Source organism: Microcaecilia unicolor, chromosome 11 (genome assembly GCF_901765095.1).
Source record: "Microcaecilia unicolor chromosome 11, aMicUni1.1, whole genome shotgun sequence".
NCBI classification, from domain to species: Eukaryota; Metazoa; Chordata; class Amphibia; order Gymnophiona; family Siphonopidae; genus Microcaecilia; species Microcaecilia unicolor.
The window spans coordinates 4,221,574-4,247,434 of record NC_044041.1 but is presented as its reverse complement, the minus strand read 5'-3'; the positions used below and the strand labels follow the sequence as shown (position 1 = coordinate 4,247,434).

At 42.4% G+C, this 25,861-nt stretch overlaps 1 protein-coding gene across 5 annotated transcripts in view; it reads left to right on the top strand.

The window, feature by feature from the left end:
• The window catches only part of SUDS3 (SDS3 homolog, SIN3A corepressor complex component), a 147,988-nt gene that overhangs the window by 89,661 nt on the left and 32,466 nt on the right, over positions 1-25,861 (top strand). For 4 of the 5 annotated variants that reach the window (XM_030218937.1, XM_030218936.1, XM_030218935.1 and 1 more), the window contains exons 8-11: positions 867-928; positions 2,631-2,744; positions 12,554-12,575; positions 19,278-19,383. In XM_030218937.1, coding sequence (XP_030074797.1) covers positions 867-928; positions 2,631-2,744; positions 12,554-12,575; positions 19,278-19,383 — 304 coding nt within the window. The remainder of the gene's footprint in view (positions 1-866; positions 929-2,630; positions 2,745-12,553; positions 12,576-19,277; positions 19,384-25,861) is intronic. The other variant, XM_030218939.1, reaches the window with a different exon arrangement.

Sequence of the window (25,861 nt, the reverse complement as noted above, 5' to 3'; positions counted from 1 at the left end):
CACCAATTTGTAGGCTCAATGTAACCCGAAGCTAGGCTGTGGATTATTCTATGTACCAGAGTACAAATCTTGTGAAATTGTGAAGATTCGGGAACCTCAGACCACCCTCTTCGTTTACCCCTGTCAATTTGACCAGATTAATTTTGGGGGTTTTTTCCACTTCCACAAAAATTGCTGAATAAGTTTGTCCCTGTGTTTTGAATTTTTCTTGCACAATCTTTCTGTAACGATGTGCATGTAACTTCTATCGCGTGACATTTCAAGGGGGCGTTTCAAGGGTGTTCCTATGAGTTACGTGCATTTTTAAGGCGTTAATTGTGGCCATAAGTGAGAGGTGCACATTGTATTCTATAACGATATGCGCTTAACTCCTATAGTGTGTAATTTCAAGGGCTGTTTTGAGGGCGTTCATATGAGTTAGGCATATTTTTAAGGTGTTAATTTGCTTTAAGTGGGAGTTACGCACACATTGTATTCTATAACAAGGCGTAACTCTTATAGCGCGTAATTTCAAGGGCCGTTTCGAGGGCATTCCTATGAGTTACATTCATTTTTAGAGAATATACCTAACCTGCGCCTAATTTAGCTGCCAGCATTTTCACCAGGTTTCAGCAGTCACCTTTAAGTTAGGCGCAGATTAGGTGCTTAGGCACTATTCTATAAAGTGCGGATACCCTTTATAGAATAGGGCTCGTGCATAATTTTTTCCGTGCAGTTTACTGAATCTAGCCCAAAATGGAGAACCCCTTTAGTAAATAGGCCCTTATGTGACCTACCTGTAGACAATGTGAAGGCAGGGAGTGAGAAAACATTTTATGTGGAAGGATAAACCGTTATAACTGTTGTTGCACCTTAACTTTGAGCACCCCAGTTAAATTATCTCCTTACGGATGAACAGATCATGGAGGACCTAAGAACACTAAATAAGGTGAGATAACACAGTCTTCAGTTTATTTATTTTTTAATTAGTATATTCTTCTTTGAACCAAGAGCTATTTACTATGTAGTAAAATTGAGCTGTTCGGTTGTCTTTTTTAGACCCATTTGTGTTTTTCAAGCATGGGGATTTATTAAATAAGTTATTTTCAAGTGTTTGGATTTATTCTACAATGCTCCATTTATTAGAGTACAAAATAAGTACATTTTTAGTACATTTTACTGTGTGTAAAAGAATGCTAAACAGGAATAAACCGAGGCCCAGCGTATGTGCACATAGCAGGAGAGCTGCAATGCACTCTTCCTTCACATACACTATAAACAGGTGCTGGTATAGCACAGGCAGCAGCAGAACAAGCTTAGCAAACACAGAGGTGACATAAAATCCTGAATGAAATATGAATCAGTTGTTTACCCTTCTAAAAAGTACGAAGACTAGGGGATACTTGATGAATTTACAAAGTGCCACTTTAAAACAAATATGAGGAAATATTTTTTTCATTCAGTGTGTAGTTAAGCTTTGGAATTCATTCCCAGAATAAAGTGGTAAACGCAGTTAATGTACCTGGGTTTAAAAAAAGGTTTGGAGAAATGCCACTGCTTGTCCTTGGGATTAAGTTGCCTGGCATCTTGCTACTTTTTGGGATACTGCCAGGTAGTTGTGACCGTGAATGCCCATTGTTGGAAGCATGATACTAGGCTAGATGCATGCATTGTCTGACCCAGTAAGGGAAATGGATGGACCAAGTTCAAAATATGTATATATAATTTATTTTTATTTTTGTTACATTTGTACCCCGCGCTTTCCCACTCATGGCAGGCTCAATGCGGCTTACATATTATATACAGGTACTTATTTGTACCTGGGGCAATGGAGGGTTAAGTGACTTGCCCAAGGTCACAAGGAGCTGCCTGTGCCTGAAGTGGGAATTGAAATCAGTTCCTCAGTTCCCCAGGACCAAAGTCCACCACCCTAACCACTAGGCCAGTCCTCCGTCTGCTTTGATTGTGACCACAAAGGTGATTTACCAGATCCCATCCTCTTTCCCTTTCTAGCTGCCTGGGCAGCTTAAATCCTTGACACCGCTTCATTCCACCTCCTACCCACCCATGCCAGGACTAATGGTGATGCTGCTGCTTCCTCTTTAACTGGTGCCCATTATGGACCCCATCGTGACATATCAAATAAGCATGAACTTGTACTTGGTTCTTTCTTCCAATCACATCCACCACTAACACATCTGCTCGTGAACCTAACCAGTGTGCATTTAAGGACCTAACCACTGTGCATTTAAGGAGCAATGTACCTGAAGGTGGGTTAGTCACTGTGGTGATACGGCCATGCCTCTTTCTCTTTTTGTAAGTGTGCACAGGACACCATTGCAGTGCTGTGTTGTTCCAAAGATTGAGAAGTCATCTCAGATCATTGCCTGCTCTGTGGCTGTCAGGATTTACTTATTTACAAGTATATATATATAATTAATATACTGCAAGTATTAAAAACAATCCATCAAAAATTTGGATTTAGTTCATGCATTTTCAGTAGTAGTTCAAGGTTGAACTACTTTCAGGTACTCTAATTTTCCTGTTATCGGTGGGCTTTGTCTGTGGCTAAGACAATGGAGGGTTAAGTGACTTGCTCAAGTTCATAAGGAGTGTCAGTGGAATTTGAACCCTCATTTCCCCCTTTACAGACCACTGCTCTAACCATGAGACTACTCCTTCACACCACTGACATTGCAGAGAGAACTAGAAGGGTCATCGCTGAAGAGCTAGAGGCTACCCCAGGAGGAGGAGCATGGAAAGGAGTAAGGCACCGAGAGAGTGTTGTCAAGGGAGCAGCAACAGAAACCATTTTTGCCTCTCTTTGCTACTTGCCATGTGGGTTGCATTAAACCTGAGAAGAAACTATATCATGCATATTCATGTAGCCCACTTTTGCATTATTGAAGGGTACAGTGGGGAGAAACAAATGGTAAAACTTGTACAATATTCCCTACTTAAAATTACAGGACAGAGGAAATGAGCAGTGTTCGATTATCACTAGGATTTGATATGGAAGTATCCCTGAGAGTATTGGATATACATGCATTATTTTTTTTTCTTCTTACTCAACACATTTACTCCAAAACATACTCTCTGTAAAACAAAACTGAAATATGACAGTTTATCTCCCTGAATCAGTACTTGGTGGAATCATTTTTGGCAGCGATTATAACTATGATTCTGTTGAGAGTTGTCCACCAATATTGCAAAATTAGATTTGTCAGTGTTAGACCAATTTTCTGTACTTTTCTATATTAATTATAGCTTTCTATCCTGACCTGTACCCCAGGCCTAAGTGGTGAAACACCCCCATAACATGATCAAACTTATATAGGAACATAAGAGTTGCCATGCTGGGTCAGACCAAATGTCTATCAAGCCCGGTATCTTGTTTCTCCAATAGTGTCTAGTCCAGGTGATAAGATCCTGACAAAAATAACAAGTATATTCTGAAAGTCAGAGCCAAATAAACCAAAGGCCAACTCAAAGAAATAAGCATTCGTCACTATGCCTCACAGTAGGAATGGTGTTCTCTGGGTGATTTGCTTTGTTGGTTTTGTGCCAAATATAATGTTTTGCATTCAGGCCAAAGGTTCTATATTAGCTGCATAAGACCAGAAAGATTTTCACCTGAAAATTTTTTTTGTGTACTTTAAACAGGATTCAAGCTGGCTTTTCTTAAGTAATGGCTTCCTTCCAGTGGCGTACCAAGGGGGGGCGGTCCTCCCCGGGTGCACGCCGCTGGGGGGTGCCATGGCGCGCGTCTGCTTTGAGTTCGCTGACTGTGCACGTTCTCTGCAGTTCCCTCTGCTCTGCCCTGGAACAGGTTACTTCCTGTTCCGGGTTAGAGGGAGCTGCAGCAAACGCGCGAAGTCAGGGAACTCTGAGCAGGCGCGTGCTGCGGCACCGCCCCCCCCCCCCCCAGCGGCATGCACTCGGGGGGGGGGGGTGCTGAACCCGGGGGGGGGGGGCGGGGCGCTGCCCCGGGTGTCCGCCTCCCTAGGAACCACTGCTTCCTTCTTGCCATTTTAGGTCAGAATTGGGTAGTGCTTGAGTGGCCATGGAAGCCAGTTGACGTTTTGGTTGCCTCGCTAATCAATATTCTCCTTGCTCAGTCATTGTTTTGAAGGGCTACCTTGATCTAGGCAGAGTTTTGATGGTGGCATACACCTTCCACATTCCTAATTGACTTGACCGTTTATCAGGATGTATTCCAGGACATCTTTTACACCCATCTGCTGATCTTTGTCGTTTTCACAAATTTTACGCAATTCATTACCCAACAGAGGGAATTAACAGGAGCTGTTGAATTTATCGCGTCATCTTGTGATTCAGTACAATTTAATAGAGGTAAGGCCAAGGGGCTCATTTTGAAAGCACTTAGACATACAAAGTACCATAGTAACCTATAGTACTTTCTGTGTCTAGGTGCTTTGAAAATGAGGGATATGCCTGTGACGTCAACATATCCCGATAATACCTACCATGGTACTAAAGCAATTTAAAGGGTGGAGGTAGGGAATCTGAGGCTTTTTCCTCCCAGAATTGATCATACTCCTGAGTGGGAGACTTGAATGTTCAACTAAAAGTACTTAATATAGTTTAGATTTTTGCATTAGTACACTCTTTGATCCTCTAAAGGATTGATTGCTAACAACAGCTACAGTTTAACATAAAATTTACAGTTTTCAAGGCAATTGGTTACACCAGAGTTTAACTTAACTGAGGTTGCTTTAAAAGTATAAGGGGAGGAACCCTTACGTAGCCAAGCTATTCTGTATTTTTTCTGCTTCATTTTCGAGGGATTTCTGGAATAGATTTTTCACTTGGCTGTTGTAGGGTAGAAAATGTAGACTTATGGAATGAATACTGTTTTAATACATTTAACCACCCAGACTGCAAGATGACAAAAAGGTGAGTATTTTGGAAGGGGATGTAGATTTTTTATAGCCACTATTTAAAAGATTAAAGCAGTGTTGCTTATCTCTAATAGGTGTTTTCTCTAGACAGCAGGATTGATAAAGCAGAGAAGTGGTTGAATAATCCAAAGGCAGTGGGATGGAGCTACACTCTCAGAGATCATAACTTAGTGTCAGGTTCTGAGCATGCATGGCCTTTTCACACAGGCAGTGGTATCCTCACCTTCTCAGTCAGTTATAAAGCTGTAGAAGGAAAAACAACTCTTCAGAGAGATGGGTGGGATTGTGTGCTTTATCAGTCCCGCTGTCTAAGGAAGCATCTGCTACGTGCAAGCAACATTACTTTTTCTGTCAGCAAGCAAGATTGAGTCAGGCACACAAATGGGTGACTCCTAAGCTTAGGGCTGCTCAGCCTTATATTTATTTATTTGTTACATTTGTATCCCACATTTTCCCACCTATTTGCAGGCTCAATGTGGCTTACATAGTACCGGAGAGGCGTTCGCAGACTCCGGTGTGAACATATACAAAGTGATGATGTAAGATAAAGTTCATGTGGAACAGTCACATTAGGGAATCGTAAAGCGGAAGAGTTGTGTCATGTCCATTACATACTTGAGTTTTGTTGTGTTGCAGAGATCAGGCATTTAAGTTGGGTCGGTAGAGTATGCCTTTTTGAACAGGTTGGTTTTCAGTGATTTCCGGAAGTTTAGGTGGTCGTGCGTTGTTTTCAAGGCTTTTGTCTTAGTCAATTACAAGAGCTTGTAGGGAAGATGCTTCAAACACTAATGTGCAGTGAAAGTACGAAAGGACCATGTAAACTGCTTTGTAGATAAGTATTCAGCGAGATAGACATTAATAGAGACACTATTATTGCAGTAGCCCTGATCTGGCAAAACTTGACCTTGGAGCTGAAAGGGAGCATATTTTTGTTGATGACTGAACCGTATAGAAGAAGCAAGCCAGTTTTCTACAGTTCTGTAAAGGTTGAACAAAGTGAAAAGTGGAGTTGAATGGGGCTTTTGGCAGAAAGTAGGAAGCACTATTTCCTTTTTCCACCACATCTCTCCACTCAGCGAAAATGTGTCACTGCTGTAGGCAAGAACTTGAGATGTGTTTGAAGAATAAAATTGTGATAATGGAATTGCGTGGTGAGTTTATTTGTTACCAGTGCCTTAATGTTGCTCTTCTAGCTAATATGGTTTCTACAAAGAAGAATACTTTCCGATTGAGGAATTTTACACAATGTGAGGAGGTTTCATAAGCAAAGCAAACACTAATTGAGGTCACATGATACCGGAGGCTTCTGTAATAGAGCATTTACATGAATCAGATCTTATGTGAAATGATCTACTATAAATTATTGTGATGCCAGATTGTAGGTAAAGCACCAGATTGATCTCTTCTACTTGGAAGCACATGTTTGTGTAATGGAAGGTTTCCAATTACCTATCAAGATATCCTGGGTAGGCTGTGGAACATCAAGTGTGGAAATTATGGACTGCTCAATTTCCAGTCTGTGAGGGCTAGAAAGGTTAGGTCGGGATGAAGAAAATGGTCCTCCTGTTGAGTTGTTAGTGTGGGAAATTGGAGCAGCTTGTGAGGATATAGAACTGTCGAGCTCTCGAGAAGAGGAAACCAGTTCTTTTGAAGCTGGTAGGGCACTGAGAATCATGGTGCTTCAGCTTTGCTGGAACTTTTGTGTAGAAATCTTGGTATGAGAAGAACAGGAGGGTAAGCATAGAGGAACAACCCAAGGCCATGGAATTTCCAGGGCATCTAGTGTGAGATGTAGTGAGAGAGAATGCAGCACTAGAGAGGAAGCTTTGAGTTCTGTATTGGCAAAAAGGTCAGTCTGGTGTTCACCAGTCCTGAAGGAGTTGCATCTAAGGGCCATTGTGAGGATAAAGCAATCTGCCGAGTATGTCAGCTAACTGATTTTGTGGACTAGGTAGGTAAGTAGCCTGCATCTGGATGCATTTGGCTGTAGTAAAATCCCAGATTCTGGCCGCCTCTTAGCAAAGACAGAGAGCCTGTGCTTTTTGTTTGTTCACATGAATCACTGTCACTTGATTCCAGTCTGATTAAGTTCAGAGGAACCGTGAAGGTACAGCTGTAGGGTATGGAGGATGACCTTGAGTTTCAAGTGGTTGATATAAAGAGTTGTCTCGTATCTTGACCACATTCCTTGTGAAAGTTAATGATGAAGTGAGCTCCCCAACCTTGAGTTGGAGGCATCTGTTGTCAGGACTAGCTGATGTTGCCATATTGTAAAAGAAATACCCACTGCTAAGTTGGGTTTATGAATCCAGCACTGTATTTTGAGGCAAGGTCAAGAGGGTGGGATAAACCTGAAGGAAAAAGGTCGAGAGCATTGATCTCATTAGAATTTGAGATCCTTTTGAGGTCATTGCATTTTTTAAGCAGGCAGCTGCAGCCAGGCGCTCCAATATTTGTAAGTACACTCTGGCTGTGACCCTAGGTGCTGACAGTATGACAGAAACCACCAAGCATCTGTATTCTGGAGGAAAAGCGTTGGATTGGGAATGTCCAGGACTGCTATAAGGGAAATGATGTTGGATAGATGCAGGTAGATTTTTCAAAGTTGACAGGCAATCTCAGACTGATGAAGAACGGTTGTGTACTTCAGGAGAGTCAATGAATCACTAGAAACTGGTCATGTAGGTATGGAAATACTAGATGCCCCTGTCTTTGAAAGCTCTTACCATGAGGCATTTTGAAAACTCTCCTAGTCTGATGAGAGGCTGAAAGGGAGGACGTTCTAGTGGGAATAGATTAAAGAGTAATGATGAGGAGCTTCTTGTACCTATTATTTCTTTGATCTTTGGACATGAGCAGGCCAAATGCTGCTTCCTCAGCTCACAGGCTGTCAGAGCTACAAGTGTTAATTTGCAGAGACCCCGTGATCCGTATGGTGCCATCCGTTCTTCAAAGGTGACTTCTCCATTTCATTTTAATCGAACTTCCCTTCTTTAGGTGGAGGATTGTCTATATTTTTAAATATTTGCTGCATTTCATGAGTTTCGGAGGTCAGTCAGATTTTGTCCTTTTTTGAAGGTGTTCAGAAGAATCAGGTGGCTTCAAAATCCATCATTGTGCAATGGCCTAAAGAGGTGATTTCTTCTTCCTATATCCTGCCAGGAAAGAAGCTGCCTACAGCTTTGCAGGAACACTCCAGAAGAGGCATAGGCACCTCTTGTGTTGAGTTGTGGTGTCACTGGATGATATTTGCAGATCTGCAACTTGGTCCTCTCTTCATATGCTTTACAAATACTACACACTGGATGTTGCTAAAAGGTCAGATTTCATATTTTGCTGCTAAAGTGCTTAGGGCGGGGGTAGATCGATCCCACCCACTCCGACTACTGCTTTGCTACATGTTATAGTTGCTGGATTGGCTTGGTGCAGATAATAAGGAAGGGAAACTTTAAATTTTTCCTGCTAATTTTCTTTCTTAGATTCTCAGCAGACCAATTCCCTCTCTGTTTTTATACTGCTGTAATATTTTATACAGATTAAGGTTGTCTTGCTGTTTGTTTTCAAACAAAAAAAAAAATTAAAAAAGAAAATCCTGAATATTGAAACAGAGATGTGGTAAAGGAAGGGATATGCAGTTACCATTTATCAAAATACTGAGGAGCTGGGTATGCAGGGTATCCTTACAGGGCAGAGCTCACAGTGATTGTTTTTTTTCTCCAACTCTGGTTGATGAGCCCAAGCTACAGGTATAGGACTGGTCTGGTGAGACTTGAAAGAAAATTAGCCATTTAAGATATAATTTCCCCCTTTTCACCTCCAGTCTGTATGAGAAGCTGCCACTCAAGTAGGCTTTTAAGGTATACTGTGGCTACCTTTAACAGTTCTGGTTCTGCTGTTTAGCCTGCCTATTGAAGCATGAGATGGAGCAGCACTCTGTTCCCTAGATCTGCTTGCACATGCCCTGAGCGCTAGCTTTGCATGCATATTGCACACACTTAATACAAAAGCAGCTGAAGCATTGGCAACTGCTTTGCAAGCTCCAGGTTGCCCCTATATGAGGTGACATAGTAATTTAGATCATATTTTTTTCATTGCCTTTAACTGCTAAATCAGTGCTAATTGTGATGATACGTGTTTTCATGATGTGCACATCTGGATAAGAGAATTGCACTGAGATGACCATTTCATGTTCACGTTGATGATTAGATAAACTTCAGTTTATAGTGGCTTTTGCTTTGTACTGAACTCAGTGGTGTATTTGGAAACGAGAGGCTGTCTGTTTTCGTATCAATCCACTGAGCATCCAGTCTCCACGAAGCATTATGTATGGTTCATTTAAATTTTTAACTGATAATTCTATGTTCTTGACTTCATTTCTGAGTTGTTGATCTTTTAGGACAGTAATAAATATAAAAATTGAACCTTCATTTGTTTGAAAAGCAGTTAACACATCATTTTATTATAGCCAGCCAGAAAGGTTGTCTGTATTGAAATTTTCATAAGAACATAAGAAAACACATACTGGGTCAGACCAGTGGTCCATCTAGCCCAGTATACTGCTTCCTACGTGGCCAGTCCGAGTCACAAGTACCTGGTGGAAGCCCAATTAGTAGCAACATTCCATTTTACCAGTCCCGGGGCAAGTAGTGGCGTCCCCCATGTCCATCTTTATAAAAGACTGTGGACGTTTCCACCAGGAAGTTGTCTAAACCTTTTTAAAACCTAAATGCACTAACTGCTGATACTACATCCTCCGGCAACGAGTTCCAGAGCTTAACTATTCTTTGAGTGAAAAAATATTTCCTCCTATTTGTTTAAAAAGTATTTTCATGTAATTTCATTGAGTGTCCCCTGGTGTTTCCCTCATATATTGTGTCATATGGCATGACATTTGCATATAGAGGCAAAGTGTGCTATGTAGACTAAATTATTGTACTCGGCTCAAAGGTGGTGCAGCAATTCCTTCCTTATTTTAAGCCACTATATGATCCTTTGCTGGGTTCTGCCAGGTTGCACTATTTAAACTCTTCTCGGACCCATGCCAGAATCTGAATGCCTGTACTCTAAGCTTTTTTTTTTAATCCTTTCTGGGCCCCTTCTAGGGTGGCTCCTCTCTGATCCCTGCTGAGCCCTTTCTTTAGATTGTTACTAGAGCTATTGAGACTTTTGTGCTGTGGTCCTTAAAATGTATCTTTGATTACTGTTATCCATATATCAACTGACATACGTTATGTGAGCAGTAGAATCTGTTAGTATCTCTAATGTATATGAGCATACAACTCCTCTACTTACTGTTGTGTCACTCATGAGTAAATCAAGTAAATATTTTATATATAGGGAGGAAAAAGCCTCAGGACACCTTCTAAGTACTGTATTCAACTTTCATGCTTAAAACAATTCCATTCACTGGCAACCCCCCCCCCCCCCCCCCAAAAAAAAAAAAAACTCCATATAGATTTCAGTGAGAAAAAATTGTCCATTTTAAATCTCACAGTTATCTCAGGTCCTTATCCAGCGTTGGCCTACTGCATCAGGGAAATGTCATAGCCTTTCAATTTTCCTATGAACCAAAAACATTTAAATCGGTCCTTTAAAATAAAAAATGATACTGATAAATCTCTTCTTGTACACTTAGCATACATATCAAAGTTACCCTCACATGGTACAAAAAGTGGCGGGTTGGCTTATATGGACAGTCTTCTTAAACGAACCAGTCATTGTTCAGCTGTATTGGTGTTGGTTGCTCAGAGATTTTCCTCATCCATTCAGTCATGACAGTCATTTACACAAAGAATTATCATTCTTTTAGGGTACTTGGTTGTAATTTTTAAAAAATAAGAAAAAATGGTGCTGCTATTGCTGAAGTAGGACTCTCTGGTTCCAAGATATTTAAATGGAAATTCCGATGATGAAGAACTTTTTATGGTTATCTCCTTGAACATTAAAAGGAACAAGATCTGAAACAAAACATTGTAGATCATTGAAGGAGTGCCCAACATGTACACAATGTGGTATTTGCCCAAGGTTAGCTCTTGAATTTATCCATTTTACCCATCCTAATCTGCTCCTTAAAGTCATCAATGTGCTCACCTATATCCTGCATGATCGAATCAAAACTTTTGTCCTCCAGCTTAAGTTTTTCTATGAGTATTGAGGTGAGCTTTAGAAGAATGAACTTTACTTTTAGATGTTTCAATTAATAATACCATTAGGTCCAAAGAACACTTTAATCAGTATTTTGCACCATTTAGCAAAAAAAAAAACAAACCGCCTGGTCATCCAGGAATATAGTGGGGCTCTTTGTGATCCTGAGACCCCAAGAATTATTGTTGTTTTCAAAGAATTCTCGGGGTCTCAGCGATTAATGCACAAAAGGGTTTTGCGTCGATCTTACCGTTTGTGGTGACAGCCAGTGATAATCCTATGCAAATGTATTTCAACGTGCTGATTAGTATTAAAATGAGCATTCCGAGTGATGCACAGAAAGGAACACTTACCTTCAACATGCAGAACATTCCGGGAAGTCTGGAGCTGTCGTAGCTGTGACTTCTTAGCACATTAGCCTGCTGTCATATTTTAATAGTATTTGCATATGTGTTAAATATGCCATGTGCGTGTGTCCCGCAAGTAACAGCACTGTGAAAAAGGTGTCATGGAACAAAAAGAAAAAAAAAGCTAAAGTTTGTTGTGGAGGCACGTCCATGGCACCTGCAGCTCGAAAAAAAAAAAAAAACCTACACATGGCTTTCATACATGCACATATAAACAATAACCCTCCCCCCTCCTGGGGCGTGAAAGTTGTTGTGAAACCCTACAAAAAGAAATTGTAAAACAAAAAAAAACTGAATCACATTGCGGAAGCACATCCACGGCACATGCATTATAGCTCCCCCCCCCCCCCCCCCCCCCGGCATGCATATAGCATCGACACTTAGCAGTGACTCTTCTACGCATGTGTGAGGCACTTTCCCTACTGAGCTGCTTGCTGAAATTGTGTGCAGATCATATGCATTTGATTTCCTTTGAGTGTCGCTCGCTATTTTAAAATTGGTAACTTTAATCGCAGATCTAAATACACAGGGTTTTTAATGGCAACATTTGAGCATCAACCCCCAAGTATACAAGAGTTTTTATCCCTATATTTTTTTGACTGTAAAGGATTGATTTAAATGCTTTTGAATCATAGGAAAATTGAAAGGTCTGTGACATTTCTTCGATGCTGTGATCAGAAGACTCTGAAACGCTAGTCAACATCAGATAAGAACCTTTAAGATAAGTTTGAGGTTAAAAATAGTCACAACCTTTTCTCATTCAAATCTATAAGGAGGGTTTTTTTTTGCCAATGACTGGATTTGTAAAGCACAAAATATGAAACAGTGCTTAGAAGTTTTGAAGCTTTTTCCTTTCTATATATAGAATATTTTACTTGATTTATTCACAAGTGAGGTAGTAAGTGGAAGGGTTGTATGATAATATAACTGAGTGAAAATATACCACTTAATTGTTTTAGTATGTAGTGATCATGCAGCATTCCTAAAGTAAAAATAAAGATGGACAAATCACATAATCTAAACGCCATATTGTGATAAATGCTTTGTGCTTTAATAGTGGTAGTTTGAAAATCTGTCTCTTTTTTTTTTTTTTTTTAACAGCTCAAATCTCCCAAAAGGCCAGGTGAGTTCAGAATATGCTGATTCTTTTTGCTGTGTCTTTTTGTTAACCCCTTCATTAATGAGTCTGCTGATTTTTTTCCCCATTGTATTTCTTTTTAATTTAAAATGAGAAATAACTTGAAGGAAAACACTACTACTACTACTATTTAGCATTTCTATAGCGCTACAAGGCATACGCAGCGCTGCACAAACATAGATGAAAGACAGTCCCTGCTCAAAGAGCTTACAATCTAATAGACAAAAAATAAATAAAGTAAGCAAATCAAATCAATTAATGTGAACGGGAAGGAAGAGAGGAGGGTAGGTGGAGGCGAGTGGTTACAAGTGGTTACGAGTCAAAAGCAATGTTAAAGAGGTGGGCTTTCAGTCTAGATTTAAAGGTGGCCAAGGATGGGGCAAGACGTAGGGGCTCAGGAAGTTTATTCCAGGCGTAGGGTGCAGCAAGACAGAAGGCGCGAAGTCTGGAGTTGGCAGTAGTGGAGAAGGGAACAGATAAGAAGGATTTATCCATGTAGCGGAGTGCACGGGAAGGGGTGTAGGGAAGGACGAGTGTGGAGAGATACTGGGGAAACAGCACAAATTAGATTATATCTTTTTATTTATTTATTTATTTATTGGGATTTATTAGCTGCCTTTATGAAGAGGTTTGCTGAAGGTGGTGTACAGTAGGTACAGTTTAACATAAAACTTACAATTTTGTTAACAGCATAACAATAGTAAAATGACCAAATATAAACATAAATACAATGAATGAAATAAATTGAGAACATGTGAAAACCACCATAAAACACATGAAACATATGATGCAAGTAACATTCTGGTGTCTTGGGTCATTCTGCATAAAAGTGAAAAGAATACTTTCTTGTAATTTGACAGGATTCCTCAAGCATTCTTCTTGTAATGATAAAATAACAGGTGCAAAATCAAAGATACACAGTAATGCAGACATTGGCAGATTACTGCAGCATGTTAGAAACACCCTCAGGCAGTTGAAGGGGTGCAAACTTCACATCCAATCTGTGAGGGCTAGGGACTGGAGGTTGGGATGCAAAAGAGAAACCTAGTGGTAAAGGTCAGAAAACACTCTGATCTCCAAGATTCTTCAGAGGACAAATCCAGAAGAAGAGGTGCAATGTGGATCAAGGTTCCATGGTTCTGCCTGAGGTTAAGCAGTCTTAGAAGGCCCTCCCTCCTTCCAGTTGAGGAAGAAGGCATGCAGTGCAGCCTGCTTTGTGACCTGAGTCTAGAACAGTACTGAGGGTCTTTGTTGTTGAGATGAGTGGCAAAGAGATCCACTGAGGGGATGCCCCACTCTCAAATGATCTTGTGGGCAGCGCCCATACTAAGAAACCACTCATGTGATTGCACCACCCTGCTCAGTCTGTCTTCCAGATTGCTGTCTTTTCCTGGCAGGCATGTGGCTCTGAGCACTGTGGCATGGCTGGTGGCCCACTGCTTCATCCAGATTGCTTCCTTACACAAGGGGTAGGATCCCGTACTCCCCTGCTTGTTCAACAGCTGATTTCTGAAAGCCTTTAGAGCATTCCAAATTGCCGTCAGCTCTAGAATGCTCATGTGAAGCTGGGTCTTCTGAGCGGACCAGTGACCCTGGATGTGAAGCACACCTACATGAGCACTCCACCTCAAGTTTGATGCATCCATGGTCAGAATTTTCTGGGGAGGAGGAATTTGGAATGAACGTCCCCGAGTCAAATTGATCCAAGTTGTCCACCAGAGGAGAGACTTTTTAACCATGCCTGCTCTTTTTTCCTCCCTTTTTAATACATGGAATATATTTGGCCTGGGCTTCCGGAATGGTACTTTTGAACAGCATCCACACTTGATGTACATTTTTGACCTTCACAGCTGCTTCTCTAATCTTTTTTTTCACTGTTCTTCTCATTTTATCATAGTCTCCTTTTTGAAAGTTGAATGTTATCATATTGGATTTCCTGTGTGTACTTACTCCAAAGCTGATATCAAATCTGATCATATTATGATCACGTTATCAAACGGACCCAACTCCATTACCTCTTTCACCAGATCATTCACTTCACTAAGGACTGGGTCTAGAGTTTTTCCTCCTCTTGTTGGCTCCTGTACCAGCTGCTCCATAAAGCAGTCCTTGATTTCATCAAGGAATTTTAGCTCCCTAGCATGCCCTGATGTTACATTTACCCAGTCAATATTGGGGTAATTGAAATCGCCCATTATTATTGTGTTGCCCAGTTTGTTAGCCTACCTGATTTCTGATAACATTTTTACATCATGGTCAGATGGATGGTAGTCACCTTTACACATGGAATTTCAAACCATAGGGATTCCAAGATGTGTTTTGTTTCCTGCAGAATTTTCTATCTATTTGATTCAAGGCCCTCCTTAACATACAAATCTACCCCTCCACCAATTCGATCCACCCTATCACTACGATATAATTTGTATCATGGCATGACTGTGTCCCACTGGTTATCCTCCTTCCACCAGGTCTCAGAGATGCCTATTATATCTAATTTTTCATTTATTGCAATATATTCTAAGTCTCCCATCTTATTTCTTAGGCTTCTTGCATTCGCATATAGACATTTCAAACCATGTTTATTGTGTCTATTTAGATCTTGCTCAGCAGTTGACACTGTTAATTTACAATCTTTTGTCTGCTTTTTATTTAAGGACACCTGGTCTACTATGGTCTCTATTGCAACCTCGCTATATGGATACCCTGTCTTCTCTGTTTTGGTGATATCTTTGAAAGATACCTTGTTCCTAACATGTGCTCTTTGAACGACTGTCGGCCTTCCCCCAGGTTCTAGTTTAAAAGCTGCTCTATCTCCTTTTTAAATGCTGATGCCAGCAGCCTGGTCCCACCCTGGTTAAGGTGGAGCTCATCCTTTCGGAATAGGCTCCCCCTTCCCCAGAATATTGCCCAGTTCCTTACAAATCTAAAACCCTCCTCCCTGCACCATCACCTTATACACGCTTTGAGACTCCGGAGCTCTGCCTGTCTCTTGGGCCCTGAATATGAAACAGGGAACACTTCACAATATGCTACCCTAGAGGTTCTGGATTTGAGCTTTGTACCTAAGAGCCTAAGTTTGGCTTCCAGAACCTCTCTCACACATTTTCCTATATAATTGGTACCCACATGTACCAAGACAGTCTGCTGCTCCCTAACGTTATCTAAAATCCTATCTAGGTGACGTGTGAGGTCCGCCACCTTCTCAAGGCAAGTCACCAGGCGATCCTCATGTCTGCCAGCCACCCAGCTATCTACTTGCCTAATAATTGAGTAACCAACTGCTACAGCCATCCTAACTCTTCCCTCCTGGGCAAATGCTCCTGGAGGCACATCAGTGCGGGTTCAGTCGCATTAGCTTGTAAGAAGGCGTTTCTTGATGTTAAGAGCTTGATTTTGATGTTCTCAGTGTGCACATTGGATACCGACTCCATGGGGTCATCTGTTGGCAAAAAAGATTTGGCCTTTCTCTTACAAAAAGGTCATTTGGAATTAATACAGGGACTAACACTATGTTCTCGTGCAGGCAGTCAAAAGCTCTTCCCAGGTTTTAGTTGCGATTCAGTTTCAAACTTCTGGAACCTCTGCTGTGTGGGACAAGAGAGAGAACCTTGTCTAAACTGGAAGGAGCAGGAGAATAGAGGGGCAAGGGGGAGTGATTGGGAGTGAGGAGCACTGTTGGAAGGTCCATCATATGTGGTTAGCACTGTCGGCAGGGTTATCGGTTACAGTAGGCACTGTGTGAAAAGAGATTGTATGTAGCATGGGTTGGATGAACCTCATTTTCTGAGTCACTTTATTACACACCATGGCAGATAGTGGTAGATAGTGTGGGCCTATCTTCCACGGTATGTAACGCAGTACCATGTGGTGAAACTGTCTTCCCTGTACTATAAACGCAGGGCAGATGCTGAACACACACCCTAGCATTTACCACACATTAATATTTAGTAAAGGGGCCCGGTTTGTCTCAAAGAAACAGTTCCACAGGCCTTTCTCAGTTAACAGCCCTCTAAAAAGCACATTTTTTTCTAATTTTCATCACAGTTCAGACAATATGTATTTTTGTGTAATTTAACATTTGCAAATACATCTGTTCTGCTTTCAGTAATATTTGAAATGAAAGGAGATAAGTGTCAGGAAATATAACTCTCAAATGTGCCTGGGAATTATAAGTTTGAAGAGGATTCCTAGATCCCTGGTCCTTCTCATTTCTAATAATATGGATAGAAAAAAAAACTTGTGCATGAGGTCACTGCAGCTAGTGGTGATGCCTCTCAAAGGCCAACTAAAAACCTTTTCCTTTCCTTCCCTTCTTACATCCCACTTATGCCACATAAATCCAATTCTCTGAGAAAATGAAGAGTTTGTGGGAACAGAGGAAAAAGGGGAATGGCCTCATCTTGTGAGCCTGTAATTCATGCGTCATCCTCTGCTTCCTTGATGTTTCCTTATCTTGGTTATAGCATCAGGCTAAGAACCAGCGAAACATGGGTTCAAACCCTACTTCTTGCACTAGCTCTCCTTGTGACCTTTGGCAAATCACTTCACTCTCCATTGCTTCAGGTACAACTTAAATTGTAAGCCACTTGGACAGGGAAATTGAGCTCGCATCTGGAAAGACACGCAATTTAATTTCAAATCCAAATCCATTAGATAAATGTGTCACAGACAGTATGATGATGGCCCGCCCAAAACATCGTCAGCAATTAACCTAGGGTAGGGCTTGAGAATGGAGAGGTGAAATAAATCAGAAGGATATGCCACTGCTCCTGAAATGTGTACAGAACGTGGTGGCATAGCTTTATCTATAGTGTCTTTTTTATTCCCCCCCCCCCCCCCCCCCCATTACTCTCATATATTGGTGATGTATGACACCAGATTGATATGACGTATTTGTGTGAGCGGGGATTGGCTCACTCACTGACCAGGAAGGAAGACATAAGGGAAAAAAAACCTGCTCCTTCCCACCCCCAAAACAGAATCCCTGGTAGTTTTCGTGGCTCCCCCCAGACCCGCCCCCTTCCTATCTGACACAAACCTTGATATTCTAGTCTCTTGGTCCCCCTCTTGACCCTCCTTGGAAAGTTCTAAGGCAGCAGCAAAGCCCACTCACTCCTGCCCCCTGCACTGCCATAGTCTCAAATGGCAGTGCTTGACCATCATAGGCTAATTTAGACCTGAATATTTGGTGCCATGCCGTATCTGTGCCTCAGCAGTGAATATCCAGGTCAGTGGCACTCTCTGGAAGTTAAGCTGAAGTCACATAGCTAACTGAGCAAAGATAGGACTGATCTTTAATCAGTTCCCCTTGCCCCATTATCTATACAGTTCTGGCTTTGAATATCGCTGATGCCCGCATAACTCCTGGCGCCATCCAGACTTTGCCCCCAGCACTTCCCTGACAGTGCTGTGGCAATCAGAGGGGATATTCAATGGTGTCGCTGAATTGCCTCCCCTCTGATGTGCAGAAGGTATTTCAACCATGCGATAAAATGTGTTGTGGTCTGATGAAAATAGAAGGTCATGACAGGTATGGGGCCTAGTTATTTTAGGGATAAGCTGCAAATGTTTGTCAGCATACATTTTGCAGCTGTGGGGAGAGATGACTAGGACTGGGGTTTGCATGTCCATAAACGGATAGGGCCTGTTCTTTTTCTGTAGGCATCATCTTGAGTTGAGGTAGATGTCGGAGCTGATTTTGCTTTGGAGATATTTGAAGACTTATTTGGGTCATTATAGACTCTGTAGTGCTGTTTTATAGGGTGGGGGATCTTCTCTTGCCCAGTTAAACTCTCTTGAATATTGACCCCAGAGAGACTTGAGATATTCCCTTATGTGGGTCCTGACTGAATATTGGCTGAGGCCAGCACATCTCTGGTCATACCTGGATTTTCAGGGCCAGCAGCTGGACATAGCCCAGCATGGAATATTCAGGTCTAATTTAGCTGACAGTGGTCAGCTGCTGGCTGAATATTGGGGGGGGGGGGGTTTAAATATCCTTAAGGCCCAGTCGGATCCCCAACATCAATTCCATTGAAAACCTGCGGCATGTATTGAAAATTTGCTGTCTGTCGAGGTTCCCCAAGAAACTTAAAGCTTGAACTGATTTGTAAAGACGGATGGTCTAAATGATGACAAATTGATGGATGGAAAGTCGGTGAAGATGTGTCCTAACAAATTTACACTCCTATAATTTCTGCTAAAGGTGATTCCAGATATCAGTTTGTGGGAAGAGTGGATGAAAACCTATCCAATTGTTGCATTTCAGTTTTGGTTTTATGGGTATGTGCCTTATCCCCCAATAAAATATTTTTTTCCAGAGTATGTTTTGATACTAGGGAAAATACTTGTTCAAGTATGATACACTAACATTGAAAATTAAAAAAAATGTTCAAGGGGCTATAGACTTCCTATAAGCACTGCTGTCCCACTGTAGTTATGATGATACCACAAAATGAGCATTTGTAAAAAGAAAAGCTAAAGGTTAATACTTTCAAAAGACAGTAAACCATTGTTGTTGTATATCTTAAACAGCTGCTTTCCCCAAGTGCACACAGCAGATTTAAAATTAAGATTTAGTAAATAATGTCATACCTCACTGTGATCACTGCTAAATGCTGTTATTGGCCTAGTAATATGTACCTGATAATCTGTACATGAATGTCTCCTCCTCCCTATTTTCCACAGTCTCTCCTTCATCTCCAGAACATCTGCCAACCACCCCAGCTGAGTGTCCAGCATTGCGCTTTGAAGCTCGGATAGAAGATGGAAAACTCTACTACGACAAAAGATGGTAGGCTGTATGGAAGATTCTTTATGGCTACTGTTACGGGGGAAGATTCTGTTTCCAAAATAATTTTCATACTAAGACTAAAAATGTTGCCATTAAGTCCTTAGCCTGAATCTTGACTCTGCCACTGATGATACATTTCCCCACTTCTGGCTTTATGACACCAAGAGACAATGAACAGCCCATTGTCTGATGTCATGACTGATGGAACACAGCCTGAGATGAGCAATCCCAAGTCATGAAACAGTATCCAAGAAAGCAAGAAAATGTTTTCTCTTAGAATTTTGGGCAAATTCTGTATGACCATCAGTTCACAAAGCTTGGGCATGTTCAAACTCCAAACATCTCATTTCCATACAGCATAGCTGCTATCATTGCAGCAATACCTAGAAGGATTAATAAAGTAGTTGGTTGCTTAAAGAAAACTCATTAGCTTTTATCCATTTTGTTTTGACCCTGTAGTTCCTTCTTTCTGTCTTCCAGCTCATCATAACCATGCTGGGATTCTGGCATCAAAGAGCCTTCATTCACAGCTCCATGGTATTTTTCCCTGTTTTAGCAGAAGAAGCTTCCCACTTTTTCACGTCTATTCATTACAGTATCCATACTGAGGCCGGGAGCTATGCACGTAGGCCCTTTTAAGTGCTCTGTATCACAGGCTCTCAATTCCTATCTCTAGACAATCTGGGGTGCATTGGAACTAGAGACTTGCACGGGAACGGGGTTTGTGGGAATCCCACAGAACCCGCAGGGATGGAAGCAGTTCTGTGGGGTTCCCGTAGGTACGGAAGCTGTTCCTTCGGAGTTGGGGTTCCCTTGGAAGTGTACGCTGCACTTGCGCCAGCCTCTCTTACCGAGTACAAAGTTCTTTGAGTGCTGTGTCTTCCTCCTTGCTTTAACAGTACAGATGAGGAAAGTTTCCATTAAGGAGGTGGTAGAGATTCAAATGGTGACGGAATTCAAAAAGGCATGGGATGAACACAGAGGATCTCTAATTAAAAATGGAAGTTATTAAAAAAAATCCCCTAAACTTACATGGCTGCATGTGTGTGGATATGTCGAGTGACGCTTAGATGGTGACTTTGGTTGTGATGAACTAGGGCCGATACTGGGCCGACTTGTATGGTCTGTGTCTCATATAAGGCAATCTGGTTTAGGATGGACAACTTTGGTGGCTGGAACATGAGGACAGTGTTGGACAGATTTTGGTCTGTTTCTCGCAAATGAGAAGACAAATAGGCTGGAGTGGGCTTCGATGACAACTCCAGCAGTTGGAACATAAGGACAGGGCCGGGCAGACTTCTATGATCTATGTCCCAGAAACGCCAAAGAAAGACCATAATCAGGTATATAATATCACATTTATTGTTGATTTAATTATGAATTGATAATGAGCTTGACTATTGGGCAGACTTGACCGTTCAGGTTTTTCTGTAACCTTACTATGTTACTATTAATCTTCTCTGCTCCCGGGCTGATTCACAGACCTCAGCTCTGACACAGGCACAAACATCAGATGTCACCTGACCTGCTGATGCGTGCATGTGGTGACCTCTGAGCACACAGTGCCAGTGAATCAGAGACAAGTCTTACATGTGCGAACCAGAGTGTTCCAAGTTCCAACTTCTGTTCCTTCCTTGCCTGCAGTGCTGGGGCTCCAACCCAGAGAGAGACTGAGAGAGCCGAACGGAATTTTTTTAAAATTCTTGTGGAGTGGGTAAGATTCCAGTGGGGATGGGTAAGATTTCTGTCCCCTTGCAACTCTCCAATCAGAACTGACTTAGGAATTGAACCACGGACTTTTCTGCATGTCATGAGACACTGCTCTGGTCTTTAAGTTTTTATTTCATTCATGAATAGGTCATAATTTTTAGTCTTTCTGACACTTAAGTTGTTGGAAAGAATTATAAAAGAGGTTGAGAATGTCTGGGTGGAAAATAACTCTTTATAAATTCAATACAATGGAATTAAATTTTGGCTTGTGGGAAAAAAAATAATAAAAAGATACATGAAGTTCAAAAATGGATGAAATTGTATCAGGGAATCTGGAGAAATAAGCTCCTTAAAAAAAAAAAAAAAAAAAAGTAATTAAAAAAGGCTCAATATATTTCTATGGGAGAGGAGTTCAAGCTTCTGTAGCATAGAATCTTATATATAGTGACACCTAGGAGTTAGGGAACTCCTTCTTTCAAACAGCCTCTCCTTGTTCTGCTTTCCCAATCCCGCAAACTGTCCCCAACTTAAAAAAACAAAACCCTACCTCACAAACTGCCCCATCCCTAAAAGTTGCAACTGTCCCTCTAAAAATTACCTCCCCCACAAATACCCCACTACCCTGCAAGATGTTCTATGCCCCCCCCCCCAAACTACTGCCCACAGCTGCAGTAGATAGAGGTGCGTACACAGAGATTGAAAATAATTCCCTAATTGTCTTGCATTTTAAGTTTAGAAGGTCCAGCGTAACAAGAAGGCAGCCAATCTGCAAAGTCCAAAATGGGAATAGAAGAAGCAGCAGCAGACTGGGTGCAACCCAGTTGTAAAATGTATTCATAAAAAGACTTAAAATATTGCTTGACATGGCCTTGTAACATAGTAGGTGATGACAGTCTGCCCAACAAGTTAAACTCATAGCATAAGGTATGATGTGATACTACGTAAGTATACTTGATCTTGATTTGTCCTTGCCATTTTTAGGGCATAGACCAAAGAAGTCTGTCCGTCTTTGTTCTCTAGCTACTGAAGCTGAATCTGTCCAGCCACAATCGGGGCACGGACCGCAGAAGTCTGCCCAGAACTGGCTTTGTGTCCCAATTACTGGTGTTGCCATCTAATCACCACTAAACCTGTTTGGTTCCATGCCTTCTAGACAGGATTTCGCCCTTGTCCGTGGGCTACGTCAGGATCTCATAAACTGAAATGATAAATATCACCATAAGTACTATATATATATATATATATATATATATATATATATATATGAAATAAGAACACACAAAAATGTAAAATACCATAGAAACACACTAGTATAAATCTAAAACAATATAATAAAACAGTACTTTACCCCCACTTCAAAAGAGGGAAATAAGTTCTAGTCTTTATATATACATAAGAATAGTCATACTAGGTCAGACCAATCCTGCTTCCAGCTGTGGCCAATCCAGGTCACAAGTTCCTGGCAGAAACCCAAATAGTAGCAACATTCCATGTTACCAATCCCAGGGCAAGCAGTTGCTCCCCCCTATCTATCTCAATAGCAGATTATGGACTTTTCCTGTAGGAAGTTGTCCAGACCTTTTTTGAACCCAAACGCACTAACTGCTGTTAGCACATCCTCCAGCAACGAGTTCCAGAGCTTAACTATTCTTTGAGTGAAAAGAGTTCCTTCTATTTCTTTTAAAAGTATTTCCGTGTAATTTCATTGGATGTCCCTTGCAGTGGCCTTCCTAGGGGGGCTGACACCCGGGGCAGATCGCCGATGCGCCCCCCCCCCCCGGGTGCAACGCCCCCCCCACCCCGGCGAAAGAACCCCCCCCCCCCCGGGGCCCGCCGCTGGGGGGGGGGGGGGGGGTGCCGCGCGCCTGCCGGCTCTTCGTTTTCATACTTCCTCTGCCCCAGAACAGGAAGTAATCTGTTCCGGGGCAAGGGGAGCATGAAAACGAAGAGCCGACAGGCGCACGGTACCCCCCCAGCGGCGTGCACCCGGGGCGGACCGCCGCCCCCCCTTGGTACGCCACTGGTCCCTTGGTCTTTGTACTTTTTGAAAGAGTGAAAAATCAGTTCACTTTTACTGTAGAGATCTGGCGTACTGAAACCATTAGCTGCACATACATTGTTTGGAAGGATAATCAAAGAAGTCACTAAGGGAGTCGTTTACTGAGCTGCGGTAGCATTTTTAGCTCATGATAGAAATCAGCTGGCTGTGAACACCGAGAGGCCCATTACATTCCTATTCGCGTCTCAGCATTTACCGCCAGCTGATTTTTACCGTGAGCTAAAAACACTACCGTGGCTTAGTAAAAGACCTTCTAAGTCGCATATTAGTTACCTATTAATAGAGACCAGTTTTATTTCTGGGTCTGTAATTAGTAAGATTAAACCTACATCTAATATAATAATTTGCACTCCCAACGTTCCAATGTCTCTGGCTGCGTTCGTAACCACCAGCTGACGTCACCAGAGACATTGGAACGTTGGAACTCCAAGTGAACTTTAGGGACATGGGTGGAGAGAGACAAACATCTTTCTCCGGCTAAACAAAGGCAAAATTTAAAAAAAAAAAAAACTTTAAAAAACTATTTGCTAACCTCCCTCCCAGTTCCAGGGTCCCCCGTCCGTCCCTCCCTCCCAGTAGCGCTAAGAGCCATGCAGGCTCGGCCCTTCTCTCACTGTCTGTCTCTCAGCTCTGGTCCCGCCCTTGCGGAAACAGGAAATGAGGGTGGGACCAGAGCTGAGAGACAGCGAGAGAAGGGCCGAGCCTGCACGGCTCTTAGCGCTACTGCCGGACGATGTAACCCCGACTTGGTAAGTCCAATATGACTTTTTAAATTTGGAGGCAGGGGGGTCTGGAAGGGAGGGACGGACGGGGGACCCTGGAACTGGGAGGGAGTGACGGAGGAACGATCCTGAAACTCGGAAGGATGGAGGGAGGAACCCAAAAATTTGGAAGGAGGGAGGGAAGGAGGGACGGACCCTGAAACTCGGAGGGAGGGGGAGCCCTGAAACTCGGAGGGAGAGAGGGAGGGGGGCCCTGAAACTCAGCGAGAGGGGGGCCCTGAAACTCGGAGGGAGGGAGGCAGAGAGGGACCCTGAAACTGGGAGGGAGATGGAGGGAGGGGGACCCTGAAACTGGGAGGGAGAGGGAGGGGGACCCTGAAAATCGGAGGGAGGAAGGGGAAGACCCTGGAATTTGGAGGGAGGGAGGGGGGCCCTGAAACTGCGAGGGAGGGAGGGGGTCCCTGGAACTGGGAGGGGGAGGGAAGGGGACGACCATGGAACTCGGAGGGATGAATGGGGGGAGGGGACGACGACCCTGGAACTCGGAGGGAGGGGGGGAACGACCATGGAATTGGGAGGGAGGGGGCCCCCAGCCACAGCCACACACTCATTTTCTCACACACACTCTCTCCCAGTCTCACTCTCTCCCAGTCTCACTCTCTGTCACACATACTCGCACATTCACTCACTCTCACACACACTCTGTCAAACATACACACTCCGAGGAAAACCATCCTAGCGCCCGTTTCATTTGTGTCAGAAACGGGCCTTTTTTTACTAGTAGCATACCACACTGCACATTATTAGATACATAAAACATAATTCTAAAGCCTGAAAGGATAAGCTAAATCACTGTATATCCCAATAATAGGCAAGGAAGTATATAGAACTACACCCAAAGAGGGAATCTGAACAGGTTTTTAGATCTTGCAATAAAGTAACTTCCTACCCGTTACGATTACTATTGGACTTTCCGGGATCTAGCAAAGGCTCTGCTACACCCAGTATTCTGTTGTCTTGGAAATTGTGTCTCTTGGCAAAGAAATGTATCCTACAATCTTGGACTTCCGCAGATCCACCTACATTTTGGCACTGGCGCAGCCTGATTCACTCTATGGTAACATGGGAGGCGAGGGATGTGAAGGGATCGTATAAGTATAAATCCAGATTTTTGAAACTTTGGGACCCATATTTGACTTCATTGACCCCCAGGAGTAGAAGTTTGGTTCTAAGTTGCCTGTGATAGTTCATTCTCCAGATTTGACATGATATTTAACTAGGGATTGGTAACGATTGCGATAACTCATTCTCCAGATTTGATATGACAATTTAGCTAGGGATTTGGAGGGATTGTGGAATGCCTGTTATAGCGACCGCTCCACTTCCTGGAAGCTATAAGAGTGTGGGGGGGGGGGGGGGGATGGTTGTGAATTATTGGTTGGTTATTTATAGGGACGCAGGGGGGGGGGGGGAAATGGGAGGTTGGTTTGAGTACTGGCTGTGTTTTGAGTTGTTGGAGGTTGTGGGGGGGGATATGGGGAGGGGGATACGGTATACTGCCTTGGGGACCCTAATTTCGTTGGTTTCTGATTGTTCGGAGGGAGTTGTGGAAAGGGTCAAACTTTGACGAAGACATTTACTACTTTGTGTTCTTTTTTGGGTATATGGTAACTTTTATATCATTGTTCAGTACATTGCTGAATAATGTATACTTTGCTGATTCATCAATAAAAGTTGTTTAAACATAAAGTAACTACCTGCTTCTTGTTCCTTATGGAACAAGTGAAGGAAAAAAAATAGGGTTGGAACTCTGGTAGGTCTTTTTTTTTTTTCCTACCCACAGGTGCAAAAAGCTCCTATAATTCAAGTATTGCTAAGAAACATCATGCCCTCAAAGCTGCTGCTCTCATTACAGCTCTTCCTCTATCTAGACTGAATGCTTGATCCAAGGAGAGGGACTGGTTTCATGTGCTTAAATGTATGCACA